General features: G+C 43.5%; 1 protein-coding gene across 14 annotated transcripts in view; it reads right to left on the reverse strand.

Annotated features, from left to right (window-relative positions):
- LOC147108681 (extracellular sulfatase Sulf-2-like) overlaps positions 1-21,262 on the reverse strand; it is a 409,937-nt gene that overhangs the window by 98,765 nt on the left and 289,910 nt on the right. For all 14 annotated transcript variants that reach the window (XM_086005391.1, XM_086005393.1, XM_086005392.1 and 11 more), the window contains one exon: positions 14,070-14,309. In XM_086005391.1, the coding sequence (XP_085861517.1) occupies positions 14,070-14,309 (240 nt within the window). The remainder of the gene's footprint in view (positions 1-14,069; positions 14,310-21,262) is intronic.

The following is a 21,262-nucleotide window of genomic DNA, read 5'->3' on the forward strand; positions in this document are numbered from 1 at the left end:
TTGGATAGCACCACGTTCTGCTGTGCGAGTTCAGCACGTAGTGAGTGGAGCATTGGGAAATTCAAACAATCTACAACGGGTCCTGCATGAAACGTAGGACCCTAATTTATATACTTTATTACTAGCTGGAGTGCCTGGCAGTGCGGAGGGTTTTTTGAGGGCATGTTGTTGGAAAAGAGAGAGAGAGAGAGAGCGAGAGAGAGACTGGGGGGGGGTGGAAGAGAGAGACTGGGGGGAGAAGAGAGAGACGGGGGAGGGGGAGAAGAGAGAGACGGGGGGAGGGGGAGAAGAGAGAGACAGGGGGGAAGAGAGAGAGAGAGACTGCTGGATTTAGTTTGGGATTAGCCTGGAGAGAGAGGGGGGGAAGGAGCGCCTCAGGCCTGGCCCGATCGACCCATGCGAAGGAAGGAAGGAAAAAGGCGAGCTCTCACTCCCTGTCCCACCCCCTCTCTCCTCCCCTCCCTCCTCTCCCTTCCCCTCTCTCCTCTCCCTTCCTCTCTCCTCTCCCCCCTCCCTCCCCCCCTCTCCTCTCCCTCCCTCCCTCCCTCCCCCCCTCTCCTCTCCCTCCCTCCACCTCCGTGGATCAGCACCTCAGGGCCGGCCGGTGCGTGGCCTAGCGCGAGGCCCGGCCAGACTCACCTTAGCTCTCTCCCTCCCTCCCCCCTCTCCTCTCCCTCCCTCCCTCCCTCTCCTCTCCCTCCCTCCCTCTCCTCTCCCTCCCTCCCCCCCTCTCCTCTCCCTCCCCCCCTCTCCTCTCCGCAGATCAGCACCTCAGGGCCGGCCGGTGCGTGGCCTAGCGCATGAGGCCCGGCCGGACTCACCTTAGCTCAGGTCGCGCTCCGGGCCGACGTTGACGCGCGCGCTGACTCCCGCCCCGCCAGCCTTTACTAAGATGGCGGCGATGGATGCGCTCGGCTCAGTCCCGCGCCGCCAGCCTTTACCAAGATGGCGGCGATCGCGGGGCGTGACGGGCAGTGCCTAGCTCGGGCGTGGCTGGCGAGGAGCGGCCAAGGCTTCGAGGCCTGCAGGTGGGGTAACCCTCCAAGGTTGCGGCGCCTGGCGGAGGTAGCAAGTCAAGAGGAAAAAAAGAGGGTGAAAGGTAGGAAAATTAATCAGCTTAGAAAAAAAATTTACAAATTAATTTACTTTTTTTAAAAACAATTTCCCCTCCACACACACAGAAAGTGGGAAAAATAAATCATTAGGAATCAAGATGGCGGCCACTCACCTCGGCTCAGAAGGATTAGGCCCGCCCACACATGCAATGAAACGCCCCCCGTGACGCACCGATTGGTCAACCATCAGGTTAATCCCCTGTACGATTGGTCAACCATCACGTCACTCAATGCTAATGAGCGGAATGTTGCCATTTTTTGAAACTTTTTTGTATACCGTCGGAACAATTTTTGTCTGACCAAAAAGTAAATACACCTATTAGAGTCCCCTAATGATAAGCTTTCTTTTGATATAACATATGTGTAGGTACGCTCTATAACTTTTGATTGTATAGCCGGACAGACAGAAAGACAAACAGACAGACAGAAAGACAGACAGCCCAACCGTTTTATATATATACTAGCTGGGGGAGCCCGGCTTTGCCAGGGCTGTTTTGGGCCGGGCAGTTTAAATCGAGTGCCAGGCATTGGGGCCTCTGTGTCCCTGTGTGAATTTGGTGCCGGGCAACATTTTAAATCGAGTCCCAGGCTTTTGGGCCCTGTCTCGGTGTCCCTCTCCCAATCTGCTGCCGGGTAACATTTTAAATCGAGTCCCAGGCTTTTGGGCCCTGTCTCTCTGTCCCTTTGTGAATCTGCTGCCGGGCAACATTTCTACCTTTTAATACCTTCAAAGATGAAAGTGAAAGTACTTATAAAACGTTTTTGGTAAATCTTTTAAAAATAACATAAGAGATACTAACTTTTTGGAAGCTGCATCAGCAGATTTTGAGCTGGTAGTAAATGGTGTTTGTAGCTTGAGGCAATGGCTGCCACATCCCTGAGATGAAAACGATTAGTCCCGCCCACACACACACACCGATTGGCCAACCATCAGGGGACTGTACTGTAGGATTGGTCAATCGTGACAGCACAGGATTGGTCGAACCTTGACGCCAGTCAATCAATGCTAAGTAGCAGATAATGAGTTTAATTTTGAAGGTTTTTTGCATAAGGCGCGAACAATTTTCGTCCAACCGAAAAGTAAATATGCTTACGACCGTCCCGGAACCGTAAGCTTTCTTCGGAGGTAACGCACGCGTAGATACGCTCTATAACTTTCGAGCACATAGCCGGACAGACGCACACCCGAGGACAGACAGACAGACAGACAGAATGATCCATTTATATATATAGAGAAGATATGTATAGATTCTTGACTTTCAATTATGCCAGCGTGCGCTCCGGTGCCAGTGCCATATTGGGGGCTTAGTGGGTCAGTTAGCGCATGAAAAACAGGAACTGCGAGGCTGAATTTATAGCCTTTGGGTTGATAAGACAAGAATCAGTCTTAGGAGTTTGTTATCCACAAAGCTCCAAATCATCTCTTGCCCCAGTGCAAAAAATTGCTATCAATTACTTCACTCCAGGAACGGTTAAAAGCTTTCTGAATGTCAGAAGCCCACGACAGAATATAACAGAGCTCGTGCAATCTTAGGCGGTTTTGATAAATGATATGGAAAAAGTGCATTTGGCACACCTCGACGCACACTCTAATAACTCATTTACTTAGCAATGCTCAGTTATCTGACTCAAACTGTAAATACAGCTAACAGTATTATGTAGAGGCAGAAAAAGCCATTAGTGGTTTCAGTAAATGTATTTAGCTAGCCTTTTGCTTTTTTCAGCACCACAAATTAATACTTTTGAGGTTACTTTTATTAGTAAATCAAAACTTTTGTAATGTAGAAATAAGCTGTTCCAAATTGTGCTCTCTCAATGCCAAAGCTAACATGCCTGCAGGTATTTTAGCAGGGAGTATTTCAGTAGTTGTCAGCCTAAGTCACTGAGCATAATTTTAGGCAAATTCAAAGGCTGGAGAGAACGTTTAGATGTTTGTGTCAGCCAAAGGCCTAAACACTCTTGTGGTGAACGCTCAGTGCAAATCAATACTCCATGCATGGAATCAATAGAAACATCAGCAGGAGCTCAGTAAAAACACAATGGAGGGAGTGGAAAGAAAGATTTCAAATGCAAACTATAACTCATCAATAGGATATCTGATTTTAAAAAATCTGCATGTATTGAGATAACACCAGAATCAATTTCTCTAGTTTGAAAACATTTCAAGAGAATTTTTTTCCTGATATTCAGAGGGTCTGCAGAAAATTACAACTACTTTAAACTATCATTTCCAACATTGCCAGAAACACTTATTTCTCTGTATAAGAGCAGTAACTATTATTAGTTTATAAGACTAGTATCTGCATTACAACTGTTTATACGCTCAGTAACTATATTAGATCAGAGAATGTAATGGTTAGATATCCTGCTTACACTAATTGTTTTGAGAGGTTTAAGGTTTTGCATTGTCCAGTCTCAAGGTAGGGTGAAAAGCTCAATTTTTGTAAGTGATCGTAGTGTTAATTATAGTAATGTCAAATGTTGTGTGTAACATTGGTGACTGAAGCAAACCTGGTAAAATAAGGGAAGAGAAAATCTCCAATTAAAACAGCATTTCCACAAAGTATGCATAGTTATCCATTCATTTATTAATTTTTAGGCTTCTGGCAGATTTGAGGAAATCCAGGCTCTCTGAATTATCATTTTCTAAACACTCTTGGGTCACACACTGTGACTGTTCTGCCTTATAATTGCAGGAGTTTCGTTTTGTTGCCGCCAGTAGGTGGCAGTATATGGAAATGGCCAGTAGGGTCACTCAACAGGAAGTAGTATAGTGATAGCAAACAAAGAGGTCACATCAGCATGGAGCGTGCTGCAAGTTAATCCGCTGTAATCTTACATTGTTACGCCTTCGAAAGCACTGCCTGTGAGTTGAATGGTTTCATTACACATTCATGTTTAGATGTTAGTTATATCTCATGTATGTAACAAGGTGCATTTCTTTCTTTTTTCTTTCTCAGTTTTACTCCAACCCAATGCAACTGATTTGTATTGTTTCATTGATCTCATGCAAGTGTGGCATTATTAAACACCGGAGCTTGGACGCTACATCCTGACTCCCATGTCGTTACTGAAAGGAGTTTGGCTGGCTGTCTAACTGCGTACAGACACATACACGTAGGGAGGATGGTACAGTGACTCTGAAATAAACCTTAATATTACAGTGAAAAAGTTAGTCAGTTATCTGGAATAGCTTTAGAACTATAATATTATAGTTAAAAAAAGAAACACTAAGACAATTAATTTCTGCTTTATCTGTTCACCTCAATTCTCTCTTCTTTCCTGTTCTCTTTCCAGTTTATTTCTATTATGCTTACTTTGACTGCTAACAAATACAACCCATTCTAGACCTCCTTTCTAACACTTGCCTCTCTGGTCTCAATTTCAATTTTTGAGGTTGAACCAATGCTGGAAAAAATGGACTTTCATTAGATGGTAGCTGGCTTCAAATTCTATTTTGGAATCGAATGCCAGAAATATAAAGATTAACATGATCACATTATACAAGGTCAATCTTTGATGTACTTTTGCATGGCACCCTAAAGAGAGCTATTGCAGGCCACAAAAACATTTAACAACAGATGATATTATTTTTCTAAGCTGCCTGACCCTTATAGCACAAGATAACTTGCCCATTGCTATGTAAGGGAGAATTAATTATAACAGATATCATCATTCTGGCTGAAAGCTTAAAGGCATAAATCAGGCTCATGACCATAAAATGTCATGTTGTTTAATCTTTGGTTTAAAATTAGGACGGTTGGGTGCTCACGACATATCAACAGGGAGCAAATTGCATCACAATTGCTGTCTAGACATGAAAGATCTGCCAAAGTCTGTTTTCATTTTAGCAACACGTAGACTTCCATCCTGTATCGTATCACAGACTGATTTTAGTGACGAACATTCTTCAGAAAGTTTTAGAAGAGCTGAATTAGCTGAATATCTGTGTACGATAAGGGCACCAGGCAATTTTCTCATTGACACAGGAAATGACTAAAGCTTGGGCCATTTTCCATAATTATACTCATCAATGCCCTGCTTTGTAATATTTTAATTTTATAGAAGAAGCAAGATCTTAATATCATCTCTATGGCAAGATCAAACCCTGAAAGATGTGAATATGGCTAGACCTGTTGTACTGTAATTCCACATATTGAATCTTGGAGCTTCCAGGTCTGTGTGGTTCAGCTGCTCAGCAGGAAAACTGGCTGAGCTATCAGGAAAGCTAGGCAATTTTATCTTTAACCTTTTCAGGATTTCACTATCTGCTCCCAGCAAGTCCAGAATACACTGGCAATCGGAAATGATTTCACTCATTAATTCACCTATGGCCACAGTTGATATTTTAGTGCTGATGTACCATGATGAATTCATAAAAACATTCATCTTGTTCATTTCTAAAAATGGAAACATGTGACATTACAACAGATATTAATTAGTTCTGTCTCTGAAGAGGCGCGGGGAAGGGAAAGCCAGGATTGTTGGTCAAAAAGAAAACATTTTAGAATATATTAATAACTAAATCAAAATTATTTGAGAATAGTTTATCAAACCATTGCACGGTACCATATAATAATTCATTCTACTTGTATTGTTTAGAATCTGTGTTTTTCTATCGGCAATAAGCCCTGAATTTGTAATCCCAGTAAAATGGGCTCCGTGCTCCCCTGTGGCACAGGTGTATCTGTGTCCATAGCATGAGGTAGGGCCACACCAAATGTTGCGATACAAGGTTTGACCCCTATTTTAAATAGACTATCAGCACAGGAAGGTTGCCCAGAATGTTAGGTCTGCAATGCACTTGGTTTGGGATTACAAAATCTGGTGAGGCAGCTGGTGCTAAAAAAAAGGCCTTATTTTGGGGCAAAAGGTCACCCTTCAGTAAAAGTACAAATGTCACCAGAATGGAGGGGGGGGGTCAGTGGCCGAGCCAATGCCGTCACCCAGTTCACTCATACCTGGCTGCAAATGAGGAAGAATGAGAGAGTATCAGGAGCATGATGAAAGGGAGTGTACTCCTTACTTTTGCACACATTTCCTGTGCAGTCCATTGAGCATGACACAAAACTAAAGCTGAGAATTGCTTCAACCTCTGGGAGGTACGATTTGAAGCATTATGCACAACCATTACTGTTGTGTATGTAACCTGTACCACCTTAAGAGACTACCTTAAGAGATGGACTACTTTCTCTTGGCTACTGTATATTGTAGTACCGGTGGTGACCACACCGGTATATAAACTCTGTGTAGTAATTTGCTAAGCAGTTCAGCCCTGACCTTCGATTAGTAAAGACCTGTTTTAGTTATTCTTGTTGTCTGTGTCCAGTGATTTATATTAAGCATATCTGGAACACTCAGACTCAACAGTGGCGACGAGTCCGATCTTACCCTGCGGCAGTTTGCATCCAAGGCAGCTTCGTCCCCAGAACGGGCATCGAGAAGAGGCATCCGCCCTCATCATCCTGCTGAGCACTGCATTTGCACGGGAGGCATCGAGAACCCGGGGAAATTACTGACCACGAAGTCCTCCATCAGCGACAGGCAGTGATCATCCTTCTACCACGGTGGTGGGTAAGCCGATCTAGCGACATGGGCAGAAAGTCGGCCGCGTTGTCAGTGGAGAAGGGGAGGGAAACCGGAGGAAAAAGGGCGGAGAACTCGACCGCGGCCGGTGAAAAGGACCAGGCTGCAATCGGGGCCGAGAGGCGCTGCGACAAGGGCAGTGTTAAGGCCACGAGAACCGCGGAGAACTTGACCGCAGCCGGTGTAAAGAGCCGGGCTGCAATCGGGGCTGAGAAGCGCAGCAACGAGGGAAGCGTTGAGGCCACGAGAACCGCGGGGGAGCAAAAGCAGCGTCGGGGGAAAGTAAGAACCGCTGGGAGGCAAGAACGGCAACAGCGCGGTCAGAGCCATTGTAGCCAGCGGGGGAAGAAGACAAGCGCGGGAAAAGCCGCCAAGCGCGGGAAGCCGCCATTGTAGTTGGCGGGGGAAGAAGACAAGCGCGGGAAAAGCCGCCAAGCGCGGGAAGCCGCCATCTTGGGAAAATAAAAAAAATAAAAAATTCAAGGATGCCTAAACACGGTAACATCACTGCTTTTGATAGTGATGTTGAAGATTGGACCACGTATGTCGAACGCATTGGAGTTTATTGTACAGCAAATGAAGTACCAGATGATAAGAAAGCAATAACATTATTAAACTCAATGGGGGCGAAGACGTACGGGTTATTGAAGCATCTGATAACACCAGATAAACCAACGGATCAGACTTTCGCAAAAATTGTTACGATCCTGCACGAACATTTAAACCCCACGCCACTGATGATAGCGGAACGATTTAAATTTTACAGCAGAACGCAGCTGAAAGAGGAAAGCAACGCTGAATTCTTAATTGAACTGCGTAAGCTATCAAAGTACTGTCAGTTTGGTACAGGACTAGCAGATGCTCTGAGAGATAAATTCGTGTGTGGATTATTAAAAGAAGGAACACAAGTGTCTGCTAGAAGAAAAGGACCTTACGCTTGAGAAAGCTGTCACCATTGCAGCATCGCACGAGGCCGCAGCAAGAGGCACCGCGGAAATGCAACTAAGGTCATCGGAACTCAGCACCAATCAAATGGCATTGGGTGCAGTAAAGTGTTATCGTTGCGGCAGGACAACGCACGATCAGAACCAGTGCTGGTTCAAAAATCAGGAATGCAGAAAATGTGGCAAGCTCGGTCACATAGCTAAAGTATGCCGGTCAGGTAAGAAGACCAGCAGCAAAAAGTCACCGCAGGAAAAGTGCAAAAAGGTACACAAGGTGACAGAGAACAGTTCGGATGAACAGAAGACGGATTCAGACTCCAGCAGTAAGGAACTGGGTTGTCTAAGAATACATAATGTGGGTAACACAGCAGACCACCAAACTATCTGGGTCACACTTCAGATAGCAGGAGTCCAAGTGAAGATGGAATTGGACACTGGATCGGCATTGACGGTCATGAATAAGCAAGATTACAAAAGGTTATTTCCACACATTCCCTTAAGGGATACGGAGATTGTTTTGAAAACATACACGGGGCAAAGAGTATACCCCATTGGAAAGATAAAGGTAAAGGTGGTCCACAAGGATAAAGAAAACCGAGGAATGGACTTGTATGTGTTACCTGAGGGAGGTCCACCATTACTGGGACGGGAATGGATCAGGAGAATAAATATGGACTGGCATTCCTTAAAAGCACTAACTGTAGGTTCCGGCAAAAAGGAAGATGTCAAACCTAAACGACTGTCCAGAATATTGGATGATGCTAAAGAGGTGTTCCAGCAGGGACTGGGAACACTGAAAGGAATTACGGCAAACATCAAAGTTGAAGAACATGCAAACCCGAAATGTTTCAAAGCCAGACCGGTACCTTATGCGATACGACCTGCTGTGGAAGCTGAGCTGGAAGGACTAGAACGTTCCGGAGTACTGTCAAAGGTGGACTGGAGTGAATGGGCCACGCCCATTGTTCCCGTCATGAAGCGTTCATCGAGTAACAAACCGGGGGAACCGGGGAAGGTTCGCATCTGTGGCGATTTCAAGATCACTGTTAATCCGGTGCTTCACACGGTGCAATATCCACTTCCACGGATTGAGGATATCTTTGCTTCGTTGGCTGGTGGGAAACACTTCACCAAGATAGACCTGGCGCAGGCGTATTTACAGATGGAAGTTGATGAAGCGTCACGCCAGTATCTCACGATCAACACGCATAAGGGCTTATATCGGTATAATAGACTGGTTTTTGGAGTGACATCGGCTCCAGCGATTTGGCAAAGGGCCATGGAGCAGGTATTACAGGGAATTCCAGGCACACAATGTTACCTGGACGACATTCTGATTACAGGAAATGATGATGAGGAACACCTTGCAAATTTGGAACAGGTGCTCAACAGATTGAAAGAATATGGACTTCGAGTTAATCACCAGAAATGTGAGTTCTTTCAGAAGCAAATCTCGTACTGTGGTCACGTCATTGACCAGGAGGGGCTTCACAAGTCACCTGACAAGATCGAAGCTGTTGTGAAGGCTCCCGCTCCGGAAAACGTATCCCAGTTGAGGTCGTTCCTAGGGTTGATTAACTATTACCATAAGTTTCTGCCAAATTTATCCACGGTGCTACACCCGCTGAATGCTCTTTTGCAGAAGGGAGTGCCATGGAAGTGGAGCGAGGACTGCAAGCGGGCCTTTCACAAAGGCAAGGCATTGATCACCTCTAAGGAAGTGTTGGCTCACTTTAACCCAACGCTGCCTATTCGGTTAGCTTGTGATGCTTCTCCATATGGTATTGGGGCAGTGCTCTCACATAAGTTGCCAAATGGCTTGGAAAGACCAGTCGCATTCGCATCCAGATCATTGACCTCCGCTGAGCGCAACTATGCTCAGATAGATAGGGAGGCTCTCAGCCTTGTGTGGGGAGTAGGAAAATTTAATCATTACCTGCAAGGGCAAAAGTTTACGCTGCTGACAGACCACCAGCCATTGGTTTCCATTTTTAACCCTAAGAAGGGTGTTTCGGTGATGACAGCGCAGAGGCTCCAGAGATGGTCCCTTTTCCTAGGAGTACATCAATATCAGATCGAATTCAAAGGTACAAAGCAACATGGTAATGCTGATGGGCTATCGCGCCTGCCACTACCTACAGCGGAAGAGGCACCGACAGTTGACCCTGTTGAGTTATTTCACTCGACCATCATCGAATGTTTACCAGTCACCAATGCAAGTATTGAAAGAGAAACCAGGAACGACCCGACACTGTCTCGGGTCTACGAATTGACAGTGAAAGGATGGCCAGCTCATGGTGAACCACTGTTACCGGCATTCTCAGCCAGACGAGAACAGCTGTCCGTCTGTCAAGGAACATTGATGTATGGAACACGGGTGATTATTCCTCCTAAATTAAGGGAGAGAGTTCTAAAGGAACTGCATGAAGGTCATCTGGGGGGAGTCAAGATGAAAAGCCTTGCTAGGGCTTATGTGTGGTGGCCAGGCATCGACCAACAAATAGAGGATCTGACTAAAAGCTGCTCAGGGTGCCAAAAAGTTCAAAATGCACCTCCAATTGCACTGCTGCATCCATGGGAATGGCCTTCAACCCCATGGTAACGTGTACATATTGACTTCGCAGGTCCATTCATGGACTCCATGTTTTTAATTGCGGTAGACGCACATTCTAAATGGCCAGAAGTGATTAAGATGGCGACCACTACCTCGGAAAAGACGATCGCAGTGCTAAGAACGATATTCGCAAGAAATGGATTGCCAGAACAAATATGTTCAGACAACGGACTGCAGTTCGTGTCAGATGAATTCCAGAAATTCATGAAGAAGAATGGGGTGAAACATTATACCTCTGCCCCATAACATCCGGCTACAAATGGGTTGGCCGAGAGATTTGTACAAACATTCAAAAAGGCGATAAAGGCCATGAGCGAAGACCAGATTCCACTACAACACAAGGTGGACAATTTCCTAATGGCATATCGAAACGCCACTCATGCAGTGACAAATCAAAGCCCTGCCATGATGTTCTATAACAGGAGGTTGCGGTCCAGGTTGGACTTGTTAAAACCAAATGTGCGGAGGGAAGTAGAAAACAAACAGTTCCAGCATATAAATAACAAGACCACTCGGAGTTTCGAAATAGGACAACCAGTGTTAGCCCGGGACTATAAGAATGAGAAATGGCAATCTGGAAAAATTCGTGCCAGACAAGGACCCCTGATGTACACGGTAGATATTGGTGAAAACGTAATACGACATCATGCTGACCAACTTGTAGAATCGAGAACAAGGGTCGAACCCATGACTACGACAGAGACACCAGTGGAAGAAGTTAGTGAACCTGAAGCATCTACCTCAGACGCCAATGTATCTGATGATGTCCAATCCATAAGAGATCAACTAGATGAGTCACCTCAGCAACGAGAACCGGAGACCCCTGAAAGGCGTTATCCATCTCGGATCAGGAGGCCTCCTCAGAGACTGAATCTTTGAACAGATTTGCATGAAGTTGTATATATGTTATCCATGTTATGTTTAAATTGGGATGTATACTGTTAAGCTAAAAAGGGAGGAATTGTTGTGTATGTAACCTGTACCACCTTAAGAGACTACCTTAAGAGATGGACTACTTTCTCTTGGCTACTGTATATTGTAGTACCGGTGGTGACCACACCGGTATATAAACTCTGTGTAGTAATTTGCTAAGCAGTTCAGCCCTGACCCTCGATTAGTAAAGACCTGTTTTAGTTATTCTTGTTGTCTGTGTCCAGTGATTTATATTAAGCATATCTGGAACACTCAGACTCAACAATTACCATTTTGCACGCGCTCTCATTGTGCCTAAGCTGCATGGCATATTTTTCGTGAAAGTAACTATTTTTTGTTCTTCAATTGCACCAAGGAGTCCAGACCAAAGTGCTTCTCTGCTGTTTGGGACTTTTAGTGGAATCAGCAATTATGGGTTCTGGTGTAGTTATAGGTGTAGTCACACTGCCTGAGGGGTCATTGTGGCTCAGTTGTTCAACCCTCACTAACTATTACTCATCTTAATTATGTAGCAAGCTTGGAATCTCCAAAGGACTACCCACCCTCATCTCTGCATGACACAACATCAAAGTCAGCAGAAATCAAGAATATTATTGGCAGATGATGAATCCTATCTACTAAAATCAATTAATGCATGAAACAAAGTGCAGGAAATGGAGAAAAAATGGAATCTAAAATTCAGCTTTTAGAAGCATTCTTCAAAAGCAGGGTCTCAAGACTCCCATGCACCCAGTTTTTATAGTGAGGCTTGTGCTATGGGTGAAGCCTCACCTGACGATAAAGGATTTGGTGGCTCCAAATTTAAAATGGGATTTAAATATTTAAATAAGGCTCAAGATTAGTTCCCAAATTGCTTATTGGAAATCATGTGCCCGCAAATTGGTTCCCCGAGGTTGGGCACCCAATTTTATGTCCCGCACCTGCTGCGTGTGAAGTCTTGCTGATATAGTGCAATGCCTCACAAAATTTACCATTTTAAAATGTTTCATAACATGAACATACTGCCCTGTTGTCTGGGAGAAACTCCTGGCAGTGTTAAGTTACTTGGAATCCTGTGTGGAATCTTTCAGTTTCATCTGATTTTCGCTTGGTAGTTAAACCACTAAAAAATCTCATATACATCCTGAAGCGCGCACACTTTGTTCCACTAACATAACAAAGAGCCAAAATAAGTTGATGGTGTTCTGCCTACTGATTGGACCTTATGCTAGTTCAAATTTTTACTATTGAAGACTGCACACCAGAAATTTATGTACTTATTTTTCTGATTGCCAAGAGATTATTACTCAGCTGGCTGGAAAATCTTTGAATCCCCTTCAGCTGGAACATTATAAATAAAGAAATGTAACCTTTAGTTATTTAACAAAAGTCTGTTATCAGTGAAGCTAAATCAAAGCCACAGTTAGTTTATATTAAGCCTTTAAATAAGTTGATAGGATAGGTTGTTAGAAACTATACAGCTCTGGTCTTCATCTGACTGATAATATATTACTTGCAATTAGTGCTATAGGACTCAACAAAACAAAGGGACTGAACCTTATATAAAGATATTCATATTTGGCCTAAAGTTCATGGGGGAGAAATTCGGTATTGCCTCGTTTGAGGCGCAATTATCGGCCGGACGCAAAGTTTAGCGCCTGGCACAAATTATCGCCTCCGACTGCAAACTTGGCTTCTACCGCCCCTGGAGGTGATTGGAGTGCTAAATCAAGCACTACACACTTCTCTTAAGGCGCTAACGCTGAGGAGCGAGGCGCCAACTCAGAACGCTGGCGACGCTCATGTGATGTCAGTCAGCAATGGAACACAGACACACTGGCGCCGGCCAGTTCTTAAAGGGGAGGGTCAATCTTACTCTCCATCCACACCCTGCTAATTGCAGCCTTGAATCTCAGCCTGGAGAGACCTGTACATCAAATCTGCTGGAAAGAACAATGGAGAGGCCCAGGGAAAGAGCTCAGAGTGCAGCCCCCATAGTCTCTTCTAAATCGATGCAAGGAAGGTCAAATCAAAATGATTCTGCAAAGTGCTGCTCAGTACCCAAAACTCCTTCACACAGCGTTGAATCTCTCCAGAAGTGTGTGTCTCTCTCGGATAAAAAAAGGCAGGAAGCGGTCGCCTTTAAATAGCGCTTCTCCCAGTCCCTTCCCAATGGCAAAACGTTCCCCTCAACCTGTCGTTGCTAGCGGCAGGTGGAAAGGCAGGGGGCACCACTCAATATCCGGTCCGGGGCGTTGCATGCTCGACTGACGTCATGATCTGCAGGCGCAGGAGATCGTGACGGTAGTGTTTAGCGCCGCCGCAAAATGTCTGGTTAATTTCGCGAGCGATGCAAAAACTGCCACGCCCAGGCGCTGTTGCTTTGCACCCCATTAGCGCCCAAACTGGAGGTGCAAAGCATCCACATTTCCCCCCCATGGCTGTACATGAGATTCTGACTTTATCACAGAAATTAGTGTAGAAGGAGGTCAGTTGGCACATTTTGCTTGTGCCAGTAGAGCAATCCACTCTAAACCCATTTCCGTGCTCTTTCCACATATCCTTTTACCAAGGGTGAAAAAAGATGAGAAAACTTTCAGCTCCCTTCTAAGACACTTTTGAGATTCTAATTAAATGGAATTAGATATTTCCTGACTCTGCCATTATTTATTGTTATCAAATGTGTTCATTGTTACTTAGAGTTATCAATTTGCATACCATAAATGCTGTTTAATCACTGTCCTTTCGTTCATCACTGAAGTGTCCTCAGAGCTGAAATAGTTCTACATCATTGCTTTTTTGTTTGAATGAGAAAAGATGTTTTTTCACAAATATCCAGCTGCTTTAAGATTTATCAAGAATACCATAAAAGAGGTGCAATTTCCTTCAATAGCATACCTGTCCTATAACCAGTGCTATTCAGATACACAGCAAATGTCCGCTGTTCATGTGTGGCCTGCCAGGAGGAAGATGAGCAGTTCTCATTGTTTGTGTAGGTATTGTGATTGTGGACATATTTCCCTGTCAACATAGAAGATCTTGAAGGGCAGCACATGGGTGTTGTCACAAAAGCATTTGTGAAGTGGGCTCCTCCTTGTTCCATGATCCTCCTTGTCTTGTTCATTACTTCCAAAGATCCTAAAAGTATTGAAATTGACATCATCATTGCTCAGAATTAATGTTCTCAACATTATCTACAATATATTAAGCTTGGTATGTCTGTGACACACTCCTAGTGGGTATTTTTGACTTTGAGTGATGGTGTAAATGTTACTTTTCTCAAAAATGGAAATTAAAATTGGGAGAAATGTATAATGGGCAGCTAAATCGATATTGCCCAGTTTACATTAATCACCCAAAGTCAAAATTTACCCTCCTTTCGGCATCACCATTTTATTCATACCTCTAGATAGCACTTTGATAGGATTTGCCATTATCAAGTGAGCAACTGTGAGCTGACATGGGTCCCTAGTCATGCCTGCAATTCTAGCTCTAACACTACATGGAACTTCAGGGCTGGATTTTGTCAATGGGAAGCTTTTGGAGGCGGGACTGCTGCTTTCCGGCTTTCAATCCCGCCTCCATCAGCTTCTGGCCAACCAGAGGGATTTTCCCCTGAATGACCTTGTTAAGCCCACCCAGCAGGCCAATTAGGGGGAAGCCGTTGACAGAGCACGTCAACGTATGACGTGCCATCTGTCAAGATTTCTTGAAAGAAGAAATGTCAACATTTGACAGCTCTGTGAAGCACTGACATTCTGTGTAATTTGATGAGTCCTTGTGTTCAGGACTCATCAAACCTTTCAACTTTGCAGAAATCACCTGGCTGCTGGTTCGGAGGATCCAACAGCCAGTCTGTGAAATCTATAATGGAGATGTTGGGACTCCGGCTCCTCAGCGGCTGAAGGCTGTAGGCAGAAACAAAGGTGAACATTTTCTAATACTTTACACTCACCTTACATACCACTCCACACTTGCACCAATCACTCACCTCTACATTGCACTTTCAGGCCCCACCGACCCCTGCAGACCTCCTACTCGTCTCCTCCACCCTGGCGGGGTTCCCCGAGGTCGGGAAACCTGCACTTGGGAAGGTAAAATGGGAATAATCCTATTTTCTGCCTGTTAACTACTTGTTAACAGGCAATTAATAAGTTTTAACCCCTTTCCCGCCTCGAGAAGAAGGGGCCCAGGGCAGGACGGCTTCCCGCCTCCTGGCAAGAGGGCACGGAGGTGGGATGGGGGCGGGTTTGCCACCTGCCCCCAAATTCTGCAACTTTACCGGCAGTCACACCTCCATACCCGCCTTCTCAGGGCTGACAAAATCTAGCCCTGAGTCTGCAGATCAATAGGCCAAAACCAGAATTACAGTTTCTCTCCCTAGATACAGGTAAATAGCATTGCCTGCTAATCTCTCCTATCTATATTTTCCTTTAAGTATTTAAATTCTTCAGTAATTATTTTTTCCCTGATTGCAGGGCTATGTTTTGTCATTCCTAGATATGATTGTCTCTACATGTTTCTTATCGGGTAGTCCGGTTCCCCACCGCACCTCTCTCTTTGTTAATGGTGGTGTTGACATCATGGCTGTTGGCCACCTTGTGCCTGAACGCATCCCTGGGTGAACTATTTCTAATCTGCCTGCCCTCCCTAGGCTCCAGAGAGGCCATTCAGGCCTCCATCTCCATCCTCAATTATGCTTTCTTCATCCCTCCCCGATCCCACTTGCATAGCCACTTTCTCCATCACTTGTCCGTTCCCAAAGGGCTCTGTAAATAATATTATCCTGTTTAATAACATTGTTTATTGGAGTAGCATTTACTTATGACTTCACAAGGTCACTATATCAAAATGTCAATTTTTACTGAAATCTACTCATTCTTGAGTATCTAGGAATATTATATCATGTTAGTACTCAAATTAAGAGCTGTAGAATCTGAAAAATCATTCTGAGAGTCTAACTGCTGCTGCTGTTGTATTTGCAAAACCAAAAATCAGCTGATATTTCCTTACTCCTGCCTGCATCATTTACATTCTCCTTACTCCAACCCACCTCCCCAACTTTACCCACTGCCTCCTCCATGCCCTCTGCTCACTCCTCCCTACCCTCTAATCTCATTGCACCTAAAAACTACGCTTTATCTTGACTACACTTTGTTTCAACTCCTCAAGTGCAACATTGTGGGAGATAGTAAGATCATAAAGATGCAAGTGTGTCCGCATTTGCTTTCCCGTCATGGCACACTTCTCTGTCATATTTAATTACAGGCAAACTAATTTTAAGCAAATTTCTTGCAGTGATTGACGTAAATGCAAATTTCTTCCAAAACCTTTAAAAGTGAAAGAAAGACAGTCATTTGAAATATAAAAATAAACATTCCCAACAGAAAATAATTTATTAACACAGGTGTCAGAATATCTGTAATCTGTAAGTTAAAAATTAACCTTTGCAATCACATTCTGGAATAAACGAAAGCCCTAAGTTTCATCCTAGGTTCTCACTTGCAGCCTGGAGAGCAATTAAATTCTGAATGATCGCAACCTGCATGGTTCCCTCATCAAACAATTAAACTCTGATAGTGCAGAGGCTTTACTTAACAACAATTAGACTTTGTGGCCTTAAAAGACAAAGATCCACCTTAACAGCAGAATAATACCTTGTGCATTATATGCTACAACACTTCTGTCTTTATAAAACAGCATATTGTCTGACTACTGTGAGCAACCCTACAGAAGTTCCATATTAAAAATGGTATACCAGTATACAAAAGATGTTACACTCCAGATGTTATTACAGATGCAAAGCAATTTTAAGTTGTTGGGTGCTTCTGCCCTGCATTTCTAACCTTCAGCGTTAAATTGACAAGCACCTTCCAATTTGTAAAGTTCACTAAACAAACAACAGTTAAACAACAAATAACATATCCCTCTGTTTGCTTAATAACAATTAGCCATAATAGCCTTAAAGGAACATAGTCCACTAAGCAGAATAATACATTGTGCATTTAATGGTATAACATTCCTGTCCTTATAAACGCATATCATCCTACTTAATCATAAGCAAAAATATCACAATTCAGGTGTCACACCGTTGCACATGCACATTTCTATGTCATAGTTAAGAAGAGAATTGTACTGAGAAACCTCTCCTCCAATAGAAAATAGACTCCAAGAATAAAATAAAGAAAGTCTGACTGACCTCTGATTAAGCTAAGGATCTGCCTAAGAAAAATCAGCCTCTAATTGACTCAAGAAGGCAAAATAATTACACCTTGTGGTCTAAAGGATAGTACTAAGCTACACATAGCTGTACTTTAGCAGCCAAATAATACATTAATTATTACAGGGTATAATGCTCTTGTCCTTATAATAGAGTATCCCTAATTTACTGTAGAAGTTAGTACATAAGAATGTATATTATGCACAGATGAATAGGAATTAAGTATTCACAGCAAGCAATGGGTACCAAAATATGGACTTACTACTAATTTTAAAAGGAAGGAATCCCATTTAGAAAGAAAGAGAGGCTTTTATTTATATGGCATCTCTCATGTCTCACAAAATTATCCCAACGTGCTTCACATTTTATAAATTGTTTTGAGTGCAGACATTATTGTTGCACAGAAGAACTTGACAGCCATTTTGTGTAGAGCATCATCCAATAAATAGTAATGAGATGAATAACTGGTTAATGTATTTTTGGTGGTGTTAATGAGGGCTAGGAGCACAAGAGACCTCTCCCCTCTTCTCTGAATAGTATCATGGGATCTTTAATGTCTTCCTGAACCACCAGAATTGGTTTAATGCCTCATCTGAAGGAGAGCAGCACCGACAGAAAATATTGGCTGTGCTTTTCAGTTGGTAAAATGTGCTGACAAAGGTTCAATTTGTACAGCATAGAGCCCATTATCGGCTTTAGAATAAAAGTTATGGAATGAAGGCCAAGTTCTTTAGCCCAGCTCCAAAAATTTGTCACATTTAATAATTGAAAAAATGTTGAATTTCTAGCTCAACTTATTCTGTATCTGATCTTGGGAGCAGATAATGAAGAAATATACTGGGCTCTTAAAAGTTGCCTAAGTAAGCAAACTTATAATAAGCTTAATTTTATGTTTCCTTGCATCTTAAACAACATTTCAATGTAACCTTGGCGAAGCATCACAGTGAGGGGAGTACACAGCACTCTGGCAGCTGTTCACCTACTTTTCAAATGCACAGGCAGGTCCAAGTTTTAGCACTTCATTCTGTTTTACAGCTATGCCAGTCATTTCTCCAGTGGCCCATGAAGTGTGGTAAGGAACAAACACCAAGCATGCAGCCACATGTTCACAAACTTCCATAAGGTAGCTTAAGGTTAGGGTCCTCTCCTGCAACTGGTTGACAAGGGTTCTCGTCTCCGCCTACTCTTTGGCAATAGCCCTTTGCAGGGCAAGATTGCTTATGGCACATCTGGATGCAATCATCTTGAAAAGAGGAACAAACATAGAGCCAACGTTCCAGTGCCTATTTTATACAGACACTGAGTTCATGCACTCAGTTCACATCATAGGATGAGAAGCTTGTTAACATGTTTTGAGACCTTAATATGATTGAAATTCTACGTGGAACATAAAGGGACTGCTCTATGCAATAAAGGAAGTTATCCCAAATTTTGCATAACAAACTTAAGATTTAAAACATGTGTATTAACTAAAATGTTGTAAGCATGGGGATCATAAGGTGCAGGCAGTATTCCATATTCCAGCTTTGTTTTGCTGAATAAAAGTCCTTGGCTCCAGAAATGTCCTTCTGTTTTGTAGCTTTCTCTATATAGTGTATTCGCTTGTGCATGTCCATGTGCATAGCTCTGGCTCTTGGTCCACCAATCCTCAGTTGCTGACTGTGCCTGTACCCAAATGAGCTGACCTCGCACTATAATGCAAGGTTAGTTAAATTAAATATTTTTCAGGGCTCTCCCAATGCATCATGCATGATGCACTGAGAGCATCACAAGGGTTGGGGCCCTAATTACAGGTCCTAGCAGCCAACAAAGAGCTACAAAATTGCAAAGTATTCACAGCATAGAAACAAGCCATTCAACCCAACAGGTCCATGCCAGTATTTATGCTCCACATGAGCCTCCTCCCATCCCGCTTCATCTAAGCTCATCAACATATCCTTAAATACCTTTATCCCTCGTGTGCTTATGTAGCTTCCCCTTAAATGTATCTATGCTATTCGCCTCAACGGGTAGCGGGTTGCACATTCTAAACACTCTCTGGGTAAAGAAGTTTTTCCTGAATTCCCTATTGGATTTATTAGTGACTATCTTATATTTATGGCCCCTCATTCTGGTCTCACCCACAAGTCAAAACATGTTCTCTATGTCTACCCTATCAAACCCTTCCGTAATCTTGAAGACCTCGATCAGGTCACCCAAGTTCTAGAGAAAAGATTCCTAGCCAGCTCAATCTTTCCCGATAGGTATAACCTCTCAGTTCTGGGATCATTCTTCTAAATCTTTTTTGCACCTTCTCCAATGCCTCTATATCCTGACATTTGGGTGCTTGACGCTGACACTGAGAACCTGAAGTGGGAAAAGGTCCCTTTCCAGCTGGCATCTGCCCATGAAGTGCTAGCATATTTTTGGGCCACAAATGCAGTAAGGACTTGGATCCCATTGCAAATAGTTGGCTGTTGAAACCCAAAATAAAATTGGCATATAAGAAACAGTGTATGCCCAGCTGGAGTTATTGTATGCATGTTATGGGAGGGCTTGCCATAAATGAGCAGTAAGTGTTGAAGGGGCTGACGGGCAACACTTTGTAGCATGTATGCTTGTGTCATCTACATGGGACTGTCATATGGTTTAACCTTGCCAAGTTCCTTAAATATTGGCAACTTTTCCTGCATCTGTTCCCAAGTGCTGTAGGCACTTTATGCAGCATTGCACCTCCTCCTGCCAGGCATGGTGCACTACTGTATTAGAGAGGGTGAGAGGGTGCCCTGGTGTGTCAAACAGCACAACCTCCTTGCATGCACCTTATGCAGAGAGTCTGGTGGTGCGTCACTTTGTCACTTGCCCGCACGATCCGTTTCCCTTCCTTCACTTTTAGCCTGTCATTTCTTTTTCCTCACACACAACCTTTGGAAAGGTTTATGAATACTTAATAAACATTTTCAGCTTTAAGAAAGGCTGAAATAACGCCCTCAAATGCAGCTGCCCACTTTTATGTGACTATTTCTTTACATTTTCGCAACAGCCATTTGAGAACTGCTCAACTATGCTCCCTGAACCTGGGCCAAAGTGTGCAGGCAGCATATCCTAAATGGAAATGAGCTGATGATGCAAGGCCAGCTGTCTATACTGCTTATATGACATACAGGTGACGCATTTGCAATCCTGCCAACACTGACGAGACCGCAAATATAGAGTACACTGTACTCCAACAATGGTCTATACAGACCCTATAATGTTGCTATACAGAAAGCTCTCCCTCATGTGTAATTTGTGTGAGAATATGATCAAATTGATGACATTTTCATTGCTCAGGGACTAACTGAATGAATCTGAAGAAGGTCCTATTATAGATTTAGTCATAAAAACAGCTAATGAATTAGTTAATGTTATTGCAGTATTTCAAAACCATTGCAAAGGCATTAAAATGCAGGGTCCATTTTTAACATTTAGTCAAAATGTATTACTGTGATTGACGAGGCCTTCTTTCAGTGTGAGGGTTCAGGTCAGTTGATGCCATTAAAGTGAAGTAAGTGAATGTATTGCATTACACTGAAAAAGAGCAGAATTTTATTTGGATGTAAAGTGGTTATTTAAAAACAGACATAAATGGTCCTATAGGTTATATACAATATGCGGCTTATGCTGGGAGTTAATGGTTTGGTTTTCTTGCATTTTTAAAAAATTTGTTCATGGGGTGTGGGCGTTGCTGGCAGGGCCAGCATTTATTGCCCTTGAGAAGGCATGTAATGAGGTCGGGAGCCGAATGGTCCTGGCGGAACCCAAACTGGTCATCAGTGAGCAGGTAATTGGTGAGTAAGTGCTGCTTGATAGCACTGTCGATGACACCTTCCATCACTGCTGATGATTTAGA

This window comes from Somniosus microcephalus, chromosome 13 (genome assembly GCF_052327205.1).
Source record: "Somniosus microcephalus isolate GS21.2 chromosome 13, FLI_Smic_1.0, whole genome shotgun sequence".
Lineage (NCBI taxonomy): Eukaryota > Metazoa > Chordata > Chondrichthyes > Squaliformes > Somniosidae > Somniosus > Somniosus microcephalus.